Source organism: Lethenteron reissneri, chromosome 26 (genome assembly GCF_015708825.2).
Source record: "Lethenteron reissneri isolate LAM-NWPU_2019-01 chromosome 26, ASM1570882v1, whole genome shotgun sequence".
NCBI lineage: Eukaryota > Metazoa > Chordata > Hyperoartia > Petromyzontiformes > Petromyzontidae > Lethenteron > Lethenteron reissneri.
Genome location: NC_083804.1, coordinates 18,654,451 through 18,677,279, shown reverse-complemented (window position 1 = coordinate 18,677,279; position 22,829 = coordinate 18,654,451). Strand labels below are relative to the sequence as shown.

Here is a 22,829-nt window from a genome sequence, read left to right as displayed (position 1 = left end):
AGCGCTGAGGTCCAGGTTTCAGCTGCCGTGTTATCAAGTGTCAAGAGTTGATAGTCTCAGCACCAGTCAAAATAAATGTTATATTTAGAATTTCATTTAATTAGGATTATTTCAGTTCTGAGGATTAAAAATATCAGTTTTACTAGGGTGTGATAAACATTTATTTCTGTAGCAGTGGGAATGTGTGCCCTATAGTGTGTTGATACCAAGAGATAACTTGAAGGAATTTAAGTAGTCGGCTTGTGATATCACTTTCCACGGGCTGTTATTTCTAACACCGTGTGATGCACTACCCAGCAAGTGTTGCAAGTGGACATGTTTGCATCTCGTCTCACGACGGTGATATAACTGAATAAGCTTGGAAGAGAGAGTAAAAAAAATACATTGAACAAAGTCCCGTACCACGTGCTCAGTGCATCCACAGGGACCTGGCAGCTCGGAACGTTCTGCTTGCCGACAACGGTGTGGTGAAGATCTGCGACTTCGGGCTCGCCAGGGACGTGTGCAAGGACCCTGATTACGTCCGCAAGGGAGACGTACGTCTATTTTTGCGCTGGAAAATCACAGAGTTCCAGCTCAGTCGTATTATAATAATGTTAGACTTTGTAACCTGCATAGTTTGTCGTTCACCCTCTGAACTAAAAAATGTTTTTTTTTTTTTTACCAGATGAAACCCACTAAGGTATTATTAGTTCTTTTTCAGAGGCGACCTGGCCGCACATGGCAGCTCACATTGTGGCTTATCATGTGGCAGCTAAAACATCTAAATGCATGTTTCTAAATGTGGAGTGGCAAAACAGGAGGAATGGGAGAAACATCTATATGACCACAGGGAGAACATGCAAACTCCAAATAAGCAGGCATCAGGGTCGGGATTGAACCAACAACCTCTTGCATACCAGGCGAGGGAGACATCTTGCCGTGACAGTATCCCAGAAAGTGAATAATCACAGAAGCGGAAACCGACATACGATTGTTTTGCATTACATTTTCATGCGATGAAGACTCTTTGCAGAGAATATACGAGCTTTGCCGCACCTAGTGTGGACAAACAGGCCCAGTGAAGTAAACTTCAGCAGTAGTTCCGTGATGTCTGCTTTCTGGAATTTCCTCTGACGCAAGGTGGTGCACCGCTAGCTGCGAGAGTTCTCAATGGAAATGTATTCGTCTTGTGATATCACGCTGCTAATGCAATCGGAACATAACTTGGGGAAAAAAGGAATTGCTTAAATATCCCACAGGAGGACCATTCTGAAAAAAGTAAATACATATCTCTGGGAATAATTACATAACAAAAAAAATACAATTAAACTTGATATATATGTACAAATGAAGCCATATCTATAGACGCAGTGCAGGAGTTAGACCAGGGGTCGGCAACCAAAATAACAAGAAGAGCCATTTCTTTCCAATTCGGTACAAAATTCAGTATTTCAAGAGCCGCAATGCATCTGAGTACATACGTACATATCGTCAAGAAGCAGCCCGTAAAGAGCCGCATGCGGCTCCGGAGCCGTAGGTTGCCGACCCCTGAGTTAGACACTGAAGATGTGTGCACGTGTGTGTGTGTGTGAAGGCCCGACTTCCATTGAAGTGGATGTCCCCAGAAGCTATCTTCGACAAGATCTACTCGGTGCAGAGCGACGTCTGGTCCTTTGGGATTCTCAGCTGGGAGATTTTCTCACTTGGTGAGGAGTCTCGTGTTATCCTCACCGCCATCAGCGCCACCATTAGTATCGTTGTCCACATCATCACCAGCTGTTTCCTTCCACTGCTGGATGAAAGATTTGCTTTGCTGTAGCCAATTGTGTGTTCTATGGAGCTGTCATCCATTTCCATGCCCTATCTAATCTCATAGGACTTGTACTATGCATTGTCAGGGATGCAGAGGCAGCCAGCACTCTTGAGTCTCTATTGACCTGAGTTGTGAGAGCCAGCACCCCTGCTTACCTACGTTTAAGTCCTAGGACTCACGGGGCTCATAATGGCCATGAGTGAATAAGTGAGACTACAAGTATGATGAGCAATTTAATATGTAGACCGAGCAGTTCAACTGATTAAATGAGCTTGTGAACGAGTGCTAAATCTGTGTTTGGGTTATTTAAATGAATAAACGTGGGAATACTGGATATCAGCAAAGTTAAAAATAGTGAAGATATAAATGAACAGGAAACATTTATTGGGTTGGCCTAACAGAGTTAAACGAAGATGAAGCCCAACAAACAAACCGCTTATCTTGTAGTTGCTCACAGAGCATCTGTGTCCCAGTCCACAAGAGTAAAAAGCTTTGTTAATGATACTAAAGATGCTAAATAACTACACAAAATAGTTTTCATTCACCAAGCTTAACACTGACATTGGACAGTCCAGGATACATTTGAATGAATGAATGTGACTTGACAATTTCATGTATAAGCTAATAAGTGGGTGAATGTGTCACTATGAGTGAACGAGTGAATGCATGAGCATGTGTACTACTTCTCGTCCACAGGAGCATCTCCATACCCCGGTGTTCAGATTGATGAGGAGTTCTGCCGTCGACTCAAGGAAGGGGCGAGGATGAGGGCTCCGGAACATGCGGATGAGGACATGTATGCAGGAGCACGCACACACACGAACACGCTCACAGACACACGCACACAACACAGCAAGCACACGTGCACACCGACACAATTCGAATCAGCCACAATCATACCATGAATATAATGATTGGTGTTTCAGTCAACAGACATTTTTTTCATGAAGAGGGCCAACGACATCATGACCATATAAAATACGGTCTGTTGAAGGCTGGCTTTCAGGATTTTGAGTCTGCTTGTGACTCCCGGTGTTATGGACTTGGGCTGCGAGGTAACCAGCAGATGGCAGTGCAACAGTGGATTTTCTTTTTTTTAATCCAGGGTGTGTTTTGTCAATTTCCAATGTAAATAAACTTTCATCACTACGCTTGAAAATGTGCCCGGCGCTATTGTTAGAAAGCACATGGCATGCTAACACATATGTGGAATATGCACACCAATATATACGTGCACACATGAACATCCAACAACTCTGGCAAGTGACATGTGAACAGAGGTGATGACAGGTGTTAGTTGGAGTGATGTTGATGCTGGTGTTATTTTTAATGGTGATAGTGCTCGTGGGTTGTGATGGTATATATGGAGATGTATTGCAGCCATGACATAATGTGTGCCTACATGGCATAACATGGAACGAGTGGAATAACCAAAGGTAGGCGATGTTGCATTTTATTGATGTTGATGGGTTGGTTGTGATGGATTATAATGTAGTCTTGTTGATGTTATGGTGGTGATGAAGATATAATAACGTGCTTGACGGGGTACATGCTCTAAATTCGAACGAAGGAACAGCCCACGTTGGGTGATGTTTGTGTGGATGTTGACCTATGTTGATGGGATCGTTATGTTGGTGTTCATGTTGTGGTGGTGGTGGTGATGATGCAGCTATAACATCATGCGAGCTTGCTGGCGCGCGGACCCACGGGAACGGCCGGGCTTCTCCGACCTCGTGACAGCACTGGGTGACCTCCTGCAGATGCGGGTGCAGCGAGTGAGCAGCGCATCACAATTGAACCCCTTCACATCTAAACAAAGCAAATACACGCACAGACCACTCCGATATATGGTAACGCACTGGCAGTCTAATGTCAGTGTCTCATTGCTCAAAGGAACAATAGGGTGACACTAATCTCGATTGTTGACATTATGGCAATTGTGAAAATTGCACATTAACTGAACCATCCATAAATTGACAATTGTTGGCTTATTTTGAAAGTTTTTTTAAATCAACTTAAGGTTAGGATTAGGTTTGACAGAACGAATTGACACTAGCTGAGGTATGAGCTTGTAACATCAGCAATGGGGAGTCTAAGGTAGGTGTTTAGCTGGCCACATTATGAAATTGTGTGCCATGCCCGCCTAAATAAGTAGTTGCTTGCATACGTGTTGTTGTAAAGAGCAGTGATGCAGCAGTTCGCACATTGTGTGACAAAACCACGGAGTTCGATTCCTGGCCACGGCTAACACTCGTGGCGAGTGATATCTAGAATTGATTGTTTTCACCCCCTTGATCGACTTGGCGTTAAAAATTGTATCTGGTGCGGTGTAAACATCAGTACTGGGGACACAAATGCGGCTGGCCATGGTACAATCCACACCACCTCAACGTATGCCGTGTCGACCTTGATAGGTGCTTTCTGAGAGCACTTGCACCAACAGTCTATGAAGGTCTTTTTGGTTCTTTCGGTAAAATCACGTAGAATGGAAATAATAAAATAAATAAAATGAAACATATTAAAATGTTATTTCCATTCTACGTGACTTTACCGAAAGAAACCAAGAAGATGAATCCCTGCAGTCACGAAAGCTTTAAATCGAAGTCTATGAAGGCTACAAGAGAATATTTGTGTCTGCGTGTATGTGCGTGTGCGCGTGTGCAGATGGGCAAAGACTACATCCCACTCTGCGTGCAGCCCAGCCTGGGCGGGGATTCTGTCCTCTCCCTGCCAATTTCTCCCAACTCTAATCTAGGGGAGACATCCTTTGAGTTCAACTATGACAACCTCCCTGCCTCTTGGTGAGATGACTCTTCGCCTCTAATGCTAAACCCACGGTTTCCCAGACACCAATCCTAGGAACCCACCATGTTTGCAAGGCCTTCTCTGTTCAACTTCAGATTGAGCTGTTTCATGATGCACACACCTGATGACTGCTAAACACACCCAATGTCATGGAGAGAGAACCGATTCACAATTTAGAGGGCGCCAATTGTGTGTGTGTGTGTGTGAGAGCACATTTTATGTGCTTATCAACTATCAATCACGTGCAGCTTGTAATGACTTTGTATATAAATGGAGAAGATTAGTGAACATGGAAAGGTTTATTGTGGTTGATTGCCAGGACAAGAGTTTGGGAAAATGTCCTGACCTCTCCTGTCACCCCAGAACTCTAAACTACCCGTATTATTACACCCTTAATGGCCTTTCAACTAAGCCACATCACTCTACAGTATGGTCAGATATGCATCATGACAGAACAACTAAAACCCGTTGCCTTGGTAATTCGCTGGACTATTGGTGACAGCCACAGGCCTTTATTACAAAATGATATAAAAAAGACTACAGAATACACCCCTACGTACACAACTATTCTCATTGATTGAATAATACAAGTTAGTTGAACCCTGGGCATGGATGTCATTCGAAACAGCCGATACATATCTCCCTCAGGCCTATACATCTCTCTCAAGGAACCTGAGAGATTGCCATACCGAAATATTTGCTTTCTTGACTCCTTCGAGTTTAAATCTTGGATCTTCACCTGTTTAATTGTGCGTTACTTAGACTTCAGTATTGTCCGTCTTTGGTGGCTTTCACCCATGGAAAGTGAATACTGGACACCCAACACTTTGAAGAGGACGTGACACTTGTCAAGGGATTGGGGGGAGGACCTTAAGGACTTCATCTTTAAATGAGGACCCTCCCCTGCCCCCTCCCTGATTGCTCTGGGATACAAGAAAGGTTTTTTATTTCGGCAGAATTATACCTTGGAAAAGGAAGGCTGGCTAAAGTCGTGAAACTGGAACTTCAAATAACAAATGCATCAAGAAATTAAGATATGCTCTGCAAAGATCAACTGTAAAGAAATCGTCCTACTGCTAGACCACAAAACTGCCCATGTGATCCACAGGGCCAAAGTTAGGGTTAGCATTCCGACAGAATATCAATTATAAGTTTAGTGACTTTAACAAGTCAGACTCGCTCATTGGTAACTTTGTGTGTGGATGTTTGCGTGTTTTTATATTGAGTAGCTTTGAAGGTGGGGAGGTGGGTGGGTGCATGACATCCCAGGATTTCGATGACCTTACCATGACCTTTGACTTCCCTCCTTGCACGGTGAGTGCAATGCATGCACTCTCTCTTACATTTACATACAATACATTTTAAAATGGTCATGACTGATTGGCTGACGTAAATCCTCACGATTTTATAGAAGTGCTAGAAAGCAGATATATAGTTGACTGTTTATGGAAATCTATTATTTCCATAATCTCTGGAAATAATGTATGAGAAAGTGGCGAAAAAGGCCGCTTCAAATATATTTTTGGGAGAAGTCATCGTGAGAATTCCTCAATGGATTCTTTGCCTCGTGCACTGATGGCACAATTTTGGATAACACAAAAAATTACGATTCTAAAAAACGTGCCAGTGATTACGTGGGTTCAATGTATTTGAACATTATTGGTGGTACACCGGTGCGTGGTATAAAAAAGAGAAACATTATCGTAATATTTATTTATTTCATTTATTTTGTCACAATTCACAAACCAGTTGAGAAAATATTGCAGGGTGTGTCAAAATCAGCTCTCGTGATGCCGAAGCAGTCCGAAAACGAATGTGATGAGCAGCTGAACACAAAGTTTCCCAGTCTGTTACCGTATAACACCCAGCCTGTTGTCGATTGGCTCCATGTTTTGACTCGTGCCCCTAGAGAGATTTGACTCTTGCTCTAGACTTGGTCGGACGGTTTGGCTTAGGTTAGGGTTCGAGAAATACGAGCACTGACCTTTCATGAACAATTCTGCCTATAATGGAAAACCTGGTCCTTAAATAGCATTTGGTTGTTCACAAGAGATGTATATTTTTAATGATGATGGTGGTGATCCTGGTGATGATGTGCGTCTCAGGGTGGTTCCACTCCCCTCCACGGCATGGGGTGGAGCTCGGGGGAAGCTGGGTCCCAGTGCGCACGGTGAGAGCCTGGTCCCCTGCACCCACTGCTGCGAGGTCACTTGGAAAGGGTGCCTGGCATTTGATTTCATGAGTATTCCAAATTTTGCAATAAACTCAACACATTCGTCAATAACACGATGGCGTTAAAAGAAAAACTATAGTACTGACGTTTCAGGCTATGGACCTTTATGGCACATAGAGAGTCCAGAGAGATAGAGTTATTAACCAGGCTTGGGGACTGCATTTTACACCACGGGGCCTGATGAGAATGCTATTTTTTTTTAGATACTTGTTATCCTTCTTGATGATGTTGATGCTAATGACACTGTACTGTTGAAGTCGAAATTACGTTATTCATGAGATTACATTCAAATTACGTATGTGAATGGCATGATGATTCTGCTATTTAATCATGATGATTTGTTGATGATTTTGATTGTGTGGTTTAGGCCAGGGCTGTGCGAGTCCCCTCAAGGCCCGCATGTGTCATCCTCATCCGCACCATCGGGAGCTGGGGACCCCGTTGGAACAGCTGGGAGTCCATCCGCTCCACTCTACGTGGCCGTCATGTGACCTACGTCTCGTGACTAATGTCATTTGTCTGGCATCACGTGACCCACATCACTCGAACACTGTAATGTGAAAAGCATCCTGATCATGCCATGTGACTGGTGCCTGTCACGTAACGGCTTCTTGTGTTGGTGCAATTCGTCACTTTGTTCCTTAACATTGCTACAGGCTATATGCAATCGGCATCACCACCACTGTTATTCAATATCACAAATGAGAATTGTCAACTATTCCATTACATGTCATGATCATGTTTGCTATATTCCATGATCATTGGCATATCATCATCATCATTGTAACATCAATGCAATAAAATCATATACATTCTTGTCATCCCTGTTCAGATATCATCATTGTAATTACATCATAGCCTATGATTTCTTCATCTAGAAAATAATATCAGCTGTTAAATAAATACTATCACAACCACCATTATCATATTGACGATCATCTAAATGGTTATGTTATTTAATGCAACACATTCTCTTGATTGCCACCATAGTTATAATAATTAATGTTACATCTGTTAGGCGCATTTCATCCTTAGATCCCAATGTCACATTATGGAAAGGAGGACATAAACAAAACTAGCGTAAATGGCCAGAGCGAGGGCTAAAGGCCAGTTAAAAGAGGTGGGTTTTGAAGACAGACTTAAATAACTCTAACTACTGTATTTTCACCAAAGTCCAAGCATAGTCTGAGAGTTGCACTGGCAAAAGCCGATCACCCCAGGAAATGAGCCTTGACCTAGGAGCATTTAGAATAAGGCAATTCGAAAATCTCAGGGATCTCGTTGGAGTGTAAAAATAGATTAGTTCCTGCAAATATTGTGGGGCTAAGCCATTGAGAGCCTTGTAGGTCAGCATCGGGATTTTATAATCCACTTGATAGTTGCATGGTAGGCAATACAAAGACAAGAGAGCAGGTGAGATGTGCCCATGAAATGGTGTGCGCGTAAAAACTCAGTTGCATTCTGAACAAGGTGGGGTCTACCTGACTTGGAATCTCGAATAGTAATGCGTTGCAGTAATCAAGTCGGGTGAACACAAACACATGAACCAGTCTCTCTTAAAGTCATAGGGTCAGGAAATGACGTGGCTGGGTAGTATTTTTAACGTGGAATAACGAAGTTCTAATCACCCTAGATACATGTGCATCAAAGGACAGAGACTGGTCAAACTAAAAACCAAGATTTCTGACCTGTGATGGGCAGACATCGTGACCACCTATTGACAAACGTGGCAAACCAATTTTAGGTATCTGCAGAGGTGATCCAATATGGCCATTGTTTTGTTGGAATTTATTCACATAAAATGTTGCTGCAACCAAGATTTCACTAATTCTAATGTTGTAGATAGTGCAGAAACTGGCATCGCAGAGTTAAAGCCTAACCGGATATAAATTTGGGTGTTGTCGGCATAACAATAATATAAGCCGAAATGTTGTAGCAGAATGCCCAAAGGTGCCCATGTAGGCATAGACTAATGAGGAGCCAAGTAATAAACCAATCTAATTGGAGATGTAAAACAATCCATCGTGATATAGTGCATACGTTTCTATAAATAATAATAGCAAACCCATCTTAAAATCACCATTAAGTATTATAATCACTCAAGAAGAACCCCAGAGTTAACACCATCACCACCATTACCATCCTCTAGTACTTCAGTGTTTACAAAGATATCCTCATCATAAAACTAATCTCAATAATGGCTGTACCGTGGCGATTAGTGAGTACCTCCAAGAGGCTTGGGGTAAAGCCTGGAGCCGATGAGCCAGCTACAATGAGGTCAACGCTGAGGGTCTATGTCAAAGCATGGCTGTGATTTTGAGTTCAAATCTTGGGGCCATGGTAGGTTAATGTGTTGCCATCGCCAAAATCATCATGAGCTCAAGTCTTCAAGTCATAACACCATTGCCACCACCACTAACATTTACAAGCTTTGTATAACCATCGTCAATTGGAGAGAATAAATTCGGACCTTTAACAGAAAACATTTATAGAAACTGCATATATGGTATATCATGAAACAGATTATCTAGATATATGTATTTCCATCAGTAGCAAACATGGATTTTACATTTTAATTTCGTTTAGCAATTGTATTTTTTATATAGGGAAAACAATGATTTTGTGTCAAAAACTATCAATGACTGTAACAGCTGACTTCAGTTGGTATCCACCAAAGCAATTATGGATAAGTTCAAGTTCAAGTTTATTTATTAGGTATAGCCCTGTGAGCCATTCAGCTCTTGAATCGGGTGCAACCGCAACAAACAAAAAACAAAAACATGAACAAAAAACATCTTAAAGTGAATATGTGACTAAGTGCTCTCTCAGGAGGCTAGCAATGGCCATGTTGGGGCACTGCATCAGCACTCCTTCATGAACCTGGATTCAAATTCTGGGGTGGGTGTCTTTCTCAGAGGGCTCACAATGCCCATGATAAGGGGCCAATTAAACACATCTGGAGACCTGGGGTTCCGGCCTTTGGAATTGGGTTTCACATTAGAACCATAAAGGTCATGTTGAGATACTAAGCCACCAGGACTGTGACTGCATTTTCATGTTTAAAAATTACAATTATAGTAACTTGCGTAATAACTATACCTAGGGAACTAGTGAACCCCTGGTTAGCGGAGGGCGAGTCCGAATCAGGCTTGCTGAAAAATCCAGCTAGCTGCAAATACAATGAACATCAAAATAATATATACATATAATACCTAAACAATTGTATAACCTATACACTATACCTAAACATGAATGCTTAATACAATTGTGTTTTTAATGCTAGATATAAAAAAAGAAAATATAAAAATAAATCAGCACTGTAGCTATAGTGTATTGTGCTGCAGAGTACTTACATTTGAGTTGTGCCAACGTTCTCCGAGAATTACAAACAATACAAAAATGGAGTGAAAGAAAGAAAGAGATAGACGGAGTGAAAGAAAGCAAGAGACGAGAGTTATAGAGAGACGGGCCAATGGGGAGATATTTACAGCAACAAAATCCACGACCACCTATTTGTACTGCAGGTGGCGTCGGTTGCTGAATTATATTAAAACCTCGGCATTGGTCTGGTGAGGTGCAACATTTTTGCGAGCCAAACTCCGGCTCGCTGGGGTTCTCCTCAACTGTTTTCCAATTCTCACTTACAATCTCTTTGGACTCTCATCTGGTTACATAAATGACCAACAAATGATTACCAAATTCAGTTTTGTATATGCAAACTATTTACTTATGTTACATGTTGTTCATCAGTAGTTGATATATTTTTATAATACAGAGATATTTGTTTTATCTGAGTGTAGGCCTTTGACACACTGTGAAACACTTACAAAAAATATATTAAAGTTGTAAAGAAAAACACGTTTGGAAGTGGATGATTTGCAAACTAATTCTTCGACTTGACAAGAGGGTTCGTGAAACAATGTGTCTTTTGAGAGGGGGATCTAGGGAAACACTGACAAACAATACCGTTGAAATTTCGATTTAAAGCTTTCGTGACTGCATGGATTCATATTCTTGGTTCTTTCGGTAAAGTCACGTGACTTTACCGAAAGAACCAAGAATATGAATACCGTTGAAAGGTTAAAAAAGATAAATTGCAACAACAAAAAACGAAATGCAATCATGACCAAAATATGATTTTCAAAATAAAATTGCTATTTTAAACAACATTCCACTCTCAATTATTCAATTAGTTATTAATTTTGCACCACTTGTTACAACTTGTATTTGAACCCTGGTGACATTCACGAGCGTAGGCCACATACATTCGCAATAATTTACTGACGATTTATAACTATTCATAGTTCTTTACAGAAAATCCTCAACTCATTCTCAAGCGCCTTGCTCAAAATGTTTTGCCATTTCCTCTATTATATGGAATTATTTATAAAAGTATCAGTGCGTGTTCCGCAAACCTCAGTTCCTGAGTGCCAATTGCAGGCATGTGTCACCACAATACTGGCTTAACAATAACAACATCCTGACAAACCAACAATGGCACTGGTTCACCTTGAAAAGTGTATAATACATCTCAATGGCTCTTGCATTGTAAAGCAATTCATCAGCAGTGCATGAGCTCTCTCTACCTCTCGGTAGGGTGTGCTTACACTGACTGCGCAGTTTCACTGTCGCAGTGGCAGTATTTCTCCCTCTGTGAGCAGTAGCATCCCCAACTCTGTCCCTTTATCTGTTTCTCCCTTCACTTGCCTATGATTTATCTCTGTCCCACTCACTGTCTCTCGCCTTTCTCCTTCATTCTTGCAAATCGAATGCCTTCTGTTTCTAAGGCTGTCCCCATGATTTCTCCCCTGTTATTTCTCACACTCTGATTCTCTTCCTCTCTGTCAATAGCAACATAGTATCTCCCTTCTGTCCTTCGGGCTCAGGAAGATGGTGCCACGGATTGTTTATCCAACTGCTTTCGAGTGCAAGACACCTCAGTGCCACGACTACAAGGATCGATTTAGACTTTGTTACTGAATTGTTATGCTGCCTCGTGTAGGCGGCATCACTATCTTTCCCTCCCAGATGGGTGTCCCAAGCACTTATGGTCACTGTATGATTCACCAACCCAACAATCAGTAGAGAGCTAGGTTAATACTGGTAGGAACCACCTGGTTCCACCAACCCACAGGGGATCATTGTGTCCGTCCGTCCGTCGTGCATCCAAATATGGGAGGGGTGGGGCTGGGTGGAGAGGGGAGGGTGGGGAGGGGCTGGGTGGGGAGGGTGGGGAGGGGCTGGGTGGGGAGGGTGGGGAGGGGCTGGGTGGGGAGGGTGGGGCTGGGTGGGAGGGGTGGAGCTGGGTGGGGAGATACTGGTCACCCCGTGGTGCCCTTATAAAACTCAACGTTTAACCTACTCACGCCGGCTTGTGCCCACCCTCACAGTCGGGCATATTTGCGGAATACACCACGCCGCCGTTGGCCCTGGCCATTGACCGAGCAACCCAACGTTCCTACCAGCTCCCTCCGCAGGAATGCGTTAGTGTCCACCACTTGTCTCAATCTCCGAGGTCAATTCTCTTGGACCTGACTCGTGTGCTGTTGTTTTTATCCTTAGAATACATACCTTTAAATACTAGGAGAGAACCCGTTGCTCTGTAATGAAAAATAAAAGACAGCTGTCATGTCCATACTCTTCTCACAATCCTATACTCGGAGCATTGATAAGTAATCTGCTTTTTAGGTATTGTGGAGTTTTTTTTTATTCTCCAGGATTTAAAGAATAAACTGGCAAAATAATTGCATACTAGGAGCACACATGTAAGGGTTTAGGCAATTTTATCAACCGAGCCAGTCTTCACTGTTCATTACTCCCACCTTTTCAGTTTCGCTATTAAATGTCTTCCGAACTTCTTCTGCCATTTCAATTCAATGTTTAGCCAGTTAACTCAACTCGTCATGATATGGTGGAAAGGAGCCCAGCCAGCAGCCAGCCGGAAAATTCAAGTCATAGATTATTATGAATAATATGATATTTTAGTCCATTAGCCGACTGGTCTTCCAGCCAAATATCATAAAGCAGCATTTGTTTAAGCAAGGACTTCTTGCTTAGAAATGCCTTGAACCACAATTCTGCACAGTAATGCCAAATGACAATTGGATACAATCTTGCTTTTTGTGTTGAATATTGTCCCGTTATTTAGTAGGAGTGATGTTTCCACAAATATATGGTTTTCTGTTTCTCTCTTTGTCTCTGTCTATCTCATTCTGTTTTCCAGGGTCTCTCTGTCTGCCATTCGATCTTGTCTTTCTAAACCAAGAGCAATTAAATATTTAAAAGATTCCATCACACCACCTGCTTATAAAAGCAGAAGTTGTGGCCTTAAGCAATACATTATTTATTATCAACAGACTCCCAATGTCACAACAAAGTTCTCTAATTTTACCCAGGCATATATATATACACACACATACTCGTGTTTTTTTTTTACATTTATTCATAGTAGCTGGCAAATACATCACAAAAGTAGATAAACAGTCCAGTTAAAAACAACGGTTCAGGCCAGTGCAGATGTGATATCAAAACATTCGTAAAATTAAAAGTGACACAATTTGAGTTGGAACTCAACAAACCACCTGGTGACCTGGCCTAACCTCAGTTAGAGTTTACACTGACAAAAGCCTCATCAAGTGTATGGATGTTACTGTTGTGTTCAGCATGTTCTTTCTAAAAACAATTGGTCGTGAGGGAGAAGTGCAATGTTTGCCGCTAGCTAAAGGTTGCAAAAGGTGCATTTCAACCTAACTGGTGCCATTGTGAATCCACAGCCATCAAAGATGTCAGATTGTGAACACTAACCAGCAGATATGTAACTTCTTGATACCACCTGAAGTGGCATAACATAAGTAATTCCAACTTTTTATGTGGCCAATAACAGTGAATTATGTGATAACCATTTGAAATGCGTGGGTTATAAAAAAAATAGTTCACTCTTATTAGCCGTAAAAATAAATGGGTTAATAAAGATCTACCGTAAGTGGTACCTATGTCTGCTCTAGCACACGGACCATATGGATTGACATGTTATCGACGTCGAAATGTAGAAGTTCCAGTACATTGTTCGGTTCTGTTAACGGGAGCAGAGCACCACCTGTTTGAGGGGTGGGAACTCGCGTAGATTTTGTTTTTATCACGTTTATGTTCCATACATACAAAAGCCAACATTATGGTCAGCGTGTACACGTATACAGATCATGCATACTTCCCAATACTGTTATTTTGACCTTGGCCAAGTTATCTGTTCAGCCCAAATGCTGCTTGGACGTTGGGTCCAACACCTGGGGGCTGAGGGCAAGGGGAACTTCGCCCAGAACCGTTTGGTTAAACACATTTGCATTGGACTAATTTAGCAGAAGAATGACAGCCGATAAGTGCAATTCACTACATATTGAGCTTGTTATACTAATCATACCAAATTACAGACTATATTCATTATACACTATTTGTGAACGTGCTTACAACCCTTTGTAATATGCGCATTGACAAGTGCGTACATAGATATGCTCCGGAGTATATACATTGAACCGATAACATGACAATGTATGAACACATTTTACAAATGATTTGCAATGCTACTTTGTAGGCTAATGGAACGAACAAAACTGTACAAATGAGACGAAAAATAACATCCAATCGAGGTGGCAAAAATGGGACAGAAAGTAAACGATTACATTTTCCTCTCACTTTGATGCTTGAATCAAATCACAACCCCAAATTGACGTGAGGGTTGAGAATGGAGTCATTTTTATCTTATCTTATGTTTATTTATAGAGCGCCTTTGAGTTATAAACTACATCAAAGAATCAGACGTGGGTGGTAATACTCGGGCCTATAAAATTAAAGCCTGCTATGTAATGCATTTATTAAGCCACAACTTTTGCAGATGAGACTCGGTGACGTCAAGACGAGTACAATATTGCTTTGTTTCGTTAGAAATGTCACTCTGTAACATAACCTGAGAATAATAGAATACCCTCCTCTCAGTAATTAAGCAAACCATCTTACTTACTATTATTCTAGTGAATGTAATTTATTGGACGTAAAAAAGTACAATGCAGTATACTAAGACAGCCGACTCCAAACAGATTGACATCATTGGCTTTGATTGTTGATCCACTATTCAGCCAGATCCATTTAATAGTTTTCATATCGTGACCTCGATCCTAAAATGTCTCGAAACAGTTGCTTGTTGGGAATTTTAATGTTTATAAACGCAGCACACCGCGGATTTTCCAAACAGGCTTAGTCACCATTTTGGGAAATAATCTTCTCTCGTTACGGCAGGGGGTGTTTTTTTTTTGTAAACTGGGAATTTCCTTCCCAAATGTACTAAAAAAAATTTCTGTAGAAAGTACATGTTTCTAAACTATTTTTGTACGATATAAGTCACCATACGAGCATGCTGAAACTACACTATAGAACGGCAAATGCTGTTTATAATTGTTGACTATCCATACTAAGTCTATAGATACTATCTATGTAAATCCAGGTAAGCAGCCGTTGAGACTCAAAGTCTCTATTTCCAAAGAGACCTGAGTCACAAACGCAACATAGTTCTGTACAGAAAAAGGACACAGCAACAGCATGTATGGTCAATGGATGAACAACATCACAAGTTTACATATTGTCATCGTATTTCAAGCAACATACTCCTACAGTATTAGGCATAGAGTATGGTTCATAAACAATTGCATCCTTATTGTCCAAGCAAGGAGTCCAATGTCCATTCCAATTTTCTTTCCGTGTGCCTCAATTTTTAAATGCAAGAAATATGCCATATTGTTCCATGTGCAAGGTGTGTCGTTGCATTGGGAACAATCTCCATATGTTGTATGTATTCTTGGGATAAACCGTGCGAAATGTTGAGGCAATCATTATATTTTATGAGTTTAAATGTGAAAAGAATAAACCAAAATTATTTATAATTTCTTAGTAATCGTTTGTAAAAAAAAAAAGAAATACTTCGACCAGTTGTATATATTCCCATATTGAGTGGAAGTTGGCTAGTATTTCAATACAAATAGTAGTTTAGTGGTTCTCATTTTTAGTCGAGAATCAAATCAAGATTCAAATCTCGACTAAAAACACATCTGTTTAAATGCCTTTCTCTCCTTGGTTCTTTCGGTAAAGTCACGTAGAAGGGAAGTAATAAAATAATAAAAATAAAACATAATAAAACAATTCTCACGACGTTTCGGCCACAACGCAAGCAGCCGTCCTCAGGTGAAAACCAGCTCGTGTGCTGTTTCATTCAGACTCTGTCGCCTCGACGGACCTGGTTTTCACCTGAGGACGGCTGCTTGCGTTGTGGCCGAAACGTCGTGAGAATTGTTTTATTATGTTTTATTTTTATTATTTTATTACTTCCCTTCTACGTGACTTCACCGAAAGAACCAAGAAGATGAATCCCTGCAGTCACGAAAGCTTTAAATCGAAAAATGCCTTTCTCTCTTTAGTTCTTTGCAAACATCTTTCTCACGTCTTCTTTCCTTCGTTGGCGTTAAATATTTCCGCCTTTTGATGCATAGCGCTGTGAGAACGATTGTTTAAGGGCACTTTATACATTTCAATTGTTATTATTATTTACAACAGAACAACGTGAAATGGAGAACAGTCTAGAGCCTAGACAATCTCATGTTGTCCTTGGAGCAGATCTGTACACCACGTGCGATGCCAGCACAGCCAAAGAGCCGACTGAAAAGTATGTTCCCCGAACATACCAATAACATGCACATTGAGGATGAATCAGTTTCAGAAAATAAGTAAATACACTGCTCCGCATATTATTTTCCATACTCTATATACCTACGAAACGAGTGACTAAATTCAATCCGTGATGTTAGTTGATCAGCCGTTATCTCTACCCAAGAAGGTTTGAAGACAAAATTTTCTAAAAAAAAAATGGTCACGTAGCCTAAAGGCCTTGGCACTAATCTCAAACATATTCTTGGTTCTTTCGGTAAAGTCACGTAGAGAGAATTACACACGAATGTGTGCCTATGTTTGTTTTCTCTCTATGTATCTCTGTGATTTCTGTCTGCTTATATGTCTGTCTATATGTTTCTGGTTCTGTGTTTTATCTCTCTCTCAAATTTAGCATTCTCAGGAAGAATGTAATCAACCAGGTGGGGTGTAGACTGTTATGTTATCCGACTCTCTGTTGTATTACATTCCATTTTTAAGTATACTAGATTTGTGTTTCTATTTCATTTATACCTGATGATGATTGCTTTTGTTGCAATCGAAACGTCGTATGCTAGTATTTAATGTATTATTTTATCTTTATACGTGACTTTACCGAAAGAACCAAAGAGTAGGGGATTATGTTGTCCATCTGTCCGTCGTGCAGGGAGGGGCTGGGTGGGGAGGGAGGGGCTGGGTGGGGAGGGGAGGGTGGGGAGGGGCTGGGTGGGGAGGGTGGGGAGGGGCTGGGTGGGGAGGGTGGGGCTGGGTGGGGAGTGGGAGGGGTGGAGCTGGGTGGCGAGGGGCTGGTCACCCCGTGGTGCCCTTATAAAACTCAACGTTTAACCTACTCACGCCGGCTTGTGCCCGCCCTCACAGTCGGCCATATTTGCGGAATACACCACGCCGCCGTTGACCCTGCAGGCCATTGACCGAGCAACCCAACGTCACTACCAGCTCCCTGCACAGGAATGTGTTATCCTTCCCGTACTACTGTATTTTTCAGAGACGTGGTCAATAAGTGTCACTGAGCCCAAAGCTGGACGCCTGCAACCAGTGGTGCATTCACTTCGTCACCAACGCCGAGGTCTGCCTTTCCACAGGGTGCCCATCAGTGTCTGACATTGCCAGAAGACTTCGGTTCTCGGACACATTGCCCGGGCGAACGCTTCAGCTGATCACACCAGAGCCCTCCACACGATAAATCGAGGGCCCACCGCAGGATTGGAGACGAGTCCGGGGTATGCCCCGGTTGACAGGAACACACGCAATTGAGGATGAGCTTCACCACGATGACCTTGGCCTGTATTTAGCACGGCGGTGAACCATCGTGGGGACCGCTACGACCCCGAGGGGTTTGCACCAGATGATGTTGATGATGTTGTTCCGTTCTGATAGTAGGGCCCTGCTGTGCTTCAAACCTGCCTCTCAATGTGCCCATAGGTGGGCCTCTTCTACATCCGTCAAGACGAGGTGATAATGCGATTCACGTGGCCCCTCACAATCCTAAACCGAGACAATATGGTGCTCTAGTTAACAGGATTGTAGTCTCTACACTACCGGTCAGTGAATTGTGGCTAGCCGACCAACCTCAACTGTGCTTCTGATATCTTTCCACACGTTGCCTGCTCCCTTTACTCTGGGAGTCTGTGCTGAGTTTCTGGCACGCTGCATGTAAGATGGCACTGGGTCGATCAATGACACCAAAAACAAAATATGACTGCCGGTGGGGCCATACTGGATAAGGAAACAATGCGGCACGAGCCGGGGTGAGGCAGTTTAATGAATTGTCATGATTTGATTCAAGAATGTATCACTTTTAACACTGTGGCTGCAGGGGTCACACAAATCCGTTACTCGCAACGTATAGAAAAAAGTTAATTCTTAAACATTTTTTAAAAGTAACATTAGCTGACAGGATGGATATTAATTGGTGAATTGATACCTCTTACACGCCTACACGTTTAGCAGGAAGAACATGTCCATATGTACATCATCATCTTGATGTCAAGGCGCACATGGAAGAATTTTTTAAGGGTATGGTAAGCAACTCTCAAAGTTATGAGATCATTTTTGCAAAGTGTTGTAGACGTCACCAGAAAAAACAAGGTTGTGATAGGTTAGGCGAGTGTATAAGATAGAGGAGGGCAGGTTACCAGGTAAATACCTAAATATAGATTGTGGAAGACTGTAAAGGCAGATCTTAAAAATTGGGCATCGACTTTACAACTACATGATCTCGTGAAAGGAAATCAGGTGTGGTGGGCATCAATAGTCCTGACCTTGGGATAGTAAATGTACGCAATTCTTGGAAAACGCATTCTCCAATGAACTTCATAAGCTGTGTGTGCTGCAGGGGTTTCAAGCAAGAAGATATTCTGCTAAATTAATTTGGACTCGGATATACTACTTTTATATTGCTCCTAGGTGGAGCCATTTAAATTTTAGTTCAATTTTTTTTTTTTTAGATTTACAACTGTCATTACCTTAGGTTAATAGTTGATGTATTTCGTTCCGTTTACCTTCCAGGTCCAAATATACCCAAAGTAGGACTTACGGACCTGATGGATTTCTCAGTGGTGGCCTAGCAAACTCACCAGGAGATTCCCTGCTCGGGGAAAGTTGCATACGTTCATTGCCGCGGAGCACTCCATTGAACGGCGGAATTGCTGTGGTTCAAGTACATTTCTACGTAACGTGTAAGCTTTCGCGACCAATATTATCCATCAGAGGTTTTTGGGTGAGATGGCGTAAATATAAATGTGTCTTTAAACCCGCCACCACCTGTCACAGCCAATTAGTAAGGTTTGCCAATTAAACATAGCATGCTCATTTGTTACTAGTTCAGCACAACGGTGTGTTGGAGAGTCAACCCATAACATTTACAATTCAAGTATAACAAATTGCCGGCAATTACGATATGTTTATTATGTTACCAGGTAAGGCCCACCGAGCTATGTAGCTCTTTTTCAGAAGCGACCTGACCACAAATAATGAATGGCTCAACGAAGTGGCTTATCATGTGGAAATTTATATCAGCCAAATACGGAGGACCCGAGGAAAAATACATGCAACCACGGGGAGAGAGACACACAAACTCCAAATATACAGCAGGCGTCAGATTTGGGATCGAACCCACGAACCTCCTTCATACCAGGCATACCACCGCGGCACCCAAATAGGAATCTTCCACGATACGACTACACACTTTTACAACCAACCTCATCAGACGACAGCCAGAGAAATAAATGTTAAATATGTCCAAACATGCGTGCCAACAAGGGTACTCAATCGATTTTGATGATGTTGAAGTTTGTGCAAAACTATTTACTACTTCCCAAAACTAATTAGATAATTTATTGAAATTGAGAGATATAAAAGTTATTTTAACCGCTCTGATAGCTACAGGCTTAGTGCTGCTTGGTAGCGTATTATTAAGGAATACACTTTTTTTTCTTGGTTCTTTCGGTAAAGTCACGGAGAAGGGAAGTAATAAAATAATAAAAATTAAACATAATAAAATAATTCTCACGACGTTTCGGCCACAACGCAAGCAGCCGTCCTCAGGTGAAACCCAGGTCTGTCGAGGCGACAGTGTCTGAAGGAAAGTTAAAATTAATAAAAATAAAACAATAAAAATCACGACGTTTCGGAGGCAACACAAGTCTCCGTAATAAGGTGGGACCGTCACAGCCAGATTTACTGCATCTTGTGTTGCCTCCGAAACGTCGTGTTTTTCATTGTTTTATTTTTATTAATTTTTATTTCATTTTTTACCTACGTGACTTTACCGAAAAAACTAAGAGTATGAAATCCTTGCAGTCACGAAAGCTTCAAATCTAGAATGTATCCATAATGTGCATGCGTGATGTACACACATTATGTTGATTAACTGTGAATAACCCAACCAATAATAGAGATCCTTTATAATGTATGTAAATACATTAACCCACCCCCTACTGGTCTTCCCACCTGCTTGGCTCAGAAGTGACGACATCACATTTATCCCGAAATTTAAGACCACAGCAGGAGGATGTCTCCACAACCCTGGTTGTCGCCGAATGAGGCTGGTTTTAATTCCCGACAATTCATTGACCGGTAGTGTAGAGACTCGAATTGTAAATGTTGTGGGTTTATTCCACAACACACCGGTGTGCTGAACTAATAGCGAATTGCCATGTTTTGTTGACGTGACAACCCTTAATAATTGACTGTATCGGGTGGTGGTGGGTTTAACGACACCTTTATATTTACGAGATATAACCCCGATAAAACTCTATTATGGATCAATTTTATTCATTTAGCCAATCAGAGCTTAGTGGTGGGGCAAGGTGAATCTTGCCACATCATCCACAACACCCGCCCATGGTTAGTCGATCAGACTCCAATCTTTAATTCAAGAAAAAAAAACTCACACCAACGTAGGTGTGTTTGCGGCAGTGTAGCGGTGAGCACGCAGCGCTACGAATCCGGCGACCCGAGTTCGATTCCAGCTCGCGACGCGCACCAATACCAGTGGCGATTATCTGAACCGGTCCTGGTTTCTCCCCTAAGTCAACGCAGCTTCAAATGAGTTACCTGGTGCGATATGTAAAAACTTCGCCACGAGGGAAACAAAGGCGGTTGGGCGTGGTGCTGGCCACCCACCCCCTCGTGTGCTGTGCTGGCCTTCATAGGTGGTCGCTCAGAGCACTTGCCCCAACAGTCTGTTAAGGCTATATGGGGGATCTTTGTCTTTGTAGCGGTTAGCACAGTGTGCTCCGAACCCAGGGACCCAAGTTCAATTCTCGCCCATAAACAGTGGCGAATGTTTGAACTGGTTATGGGTCTTGCCTAGGTCGACTCAGCCTTAAATGAGTGGCTGGTGCGGTGTGTAAACATCAGCACTGAGGAGACAAAATAATCTGGACGTGAGGTTGGTCACCTACTCCATTGTGCACCATGCCGGCCTTTCATTGGCACTCACAACACTTGCCCCGACAGTCTGCATGTAGTAGGCGAAACGGGGGATCTTTGTGTTTGAGCTTCTTCGGACGGGCTGTTCCACCAAGGAAGCGTTTAGCCCCTTACACTCATCTCTACTGACAGATCTGAATGGAAGAATGATGCCTTCCTATGACGATGGCAGGGACACATCTCCCCACAACACGATGAGCTGCACAATATTCTGTCAACTCCAGATGGATAATGATGCTGTTGACTAAGAGGGTGATAATGCTTCTTTCTGATAATTATGATGACGCACGCATTTCATGAAACAGACAAAATCCCCTCCATGGCCTTATGGGCTTTTTGGGTGAGAGTGCTGTTAGCGAGCATCTATTAAGTCCTGCACAGCGAATTGAGGTGGTGAGCACCACGCCTATTTTCTGATGTTTACACACCACACCAGGCTATGTGAGAATGATTCAATTATCACATTATATATATACACATACAATAGTTAAAATGCAGAGATCCCAATGGAATCAGAGTCTATTCCACACCTGGTGGATGTAATTCATGTAGCCAACACTCACACACGGACATGGACACAGACGACAAATGCAGATACACATATGCGTGTGAAATTCTGCCAGATCCCATCTCTTTCAGGCTCTCCTTATACATTACATACGTAGACTACGTCCATGTGTAATGTGTGTCTTTGCCTTGCACTTCGATGTGTGTGTTATGATTACGCTTGTTCACCCTTGAAAGCCTCACCGAGTCTCAAGACCTTCTTCAGGAGGGTCCTGCCAGGTGTTTGCAGTAGTGGGGGTACTAAATTGCGAGTCGTTCCTGAGAATTTGGCAAATTTGGATCATGACACCGGCACACAATGCCCTGCTATTCTTCGCATTATCTCAGAGGATATTTCACGTCCACTAATGGTTAATGCACCCGCAGTTGTGTGAGGGTGAACATTTATTTCAATCAATGAACCAATCAATGCTTCGTTTACCTGCTCACAAAGCACCGAAACCCTGCGTGAGGAATGATCCTGCTGAAGATTCCAAGTAAGTATCGCCATCTGACGGAGAGACTGACTTGTCTTTGTAGCTTGACTGATATTAAATTTGTTTTTGAGAGGGAAGATGAGGGTTCGGGTGGAGGGGTGAGATGGCATGGTGGACGGAGGGTTTTGGGGATAGAGAGGGTACGGATAATTGTGTTGGGGGAGGTAAAGCAGAAATTAGGGACTGAGGGGAGGGGGAATGGGCACAGAAGGTCAAAGGCAGTTTGGGTGATTGGGTGGAAGAGGGATATGCGGGGAGGGGCTAAAAGGCAGGATATGTTTAGGACGACAAAGGGGAAATCATATCACTT

At 42.3% G+C, this 22,829-nt stretch overlaps 1 protein-coding gene across 1 annotated transcript in view; it reads left to right on the top strand.

Annotated features, from left to right (window-relative positions):
* Positions 1 to 11,002, top strand: part of FLT4 (fms related receptor tyrosine kinase 4) — a 58,277-nt gene extending 47,275 nt beyond the window's left edge. The window contains exons 23-30 of the mRNA XM_061560373.1: positions 414 to 536; positions 1,577 to 1,688; positions 2,492 to 2,591; positions 3,465 to 3,570; positions 4,460 to 4,596; positions 5,830 to 5,914; positions 6,706 to 6,770; positions 7,201 to 11,002. Of these exons, the coding sequence (XP_061416357.1) occupies positions 414 to 536; positions 1,577 to 1,688; positions 2,492 to 2,591; positions 3,465 to 3,570; positions 4,460 to 4,596; positions 5,830 to 5,914; positions 6,706 to 6,770; positions 7,201 to 7,324 (852 nt within the window). The 3' untranslated portion in view covers positions 7,325 to 11,002. The remainder of the gene's footprint in view (positions 1 to 413; positions 537 to 1,576; positions 1,689 to 2,491; positions 2,592 to 3,464; positions 3,571 to 4,459; positions 4,597 to 5,829; positions 5,915 to 6,705; positions 6,771 to 7,200) is intronic.
* Positions 11,003 to 22,829: the final 11,827 nt, after the last annotated feature.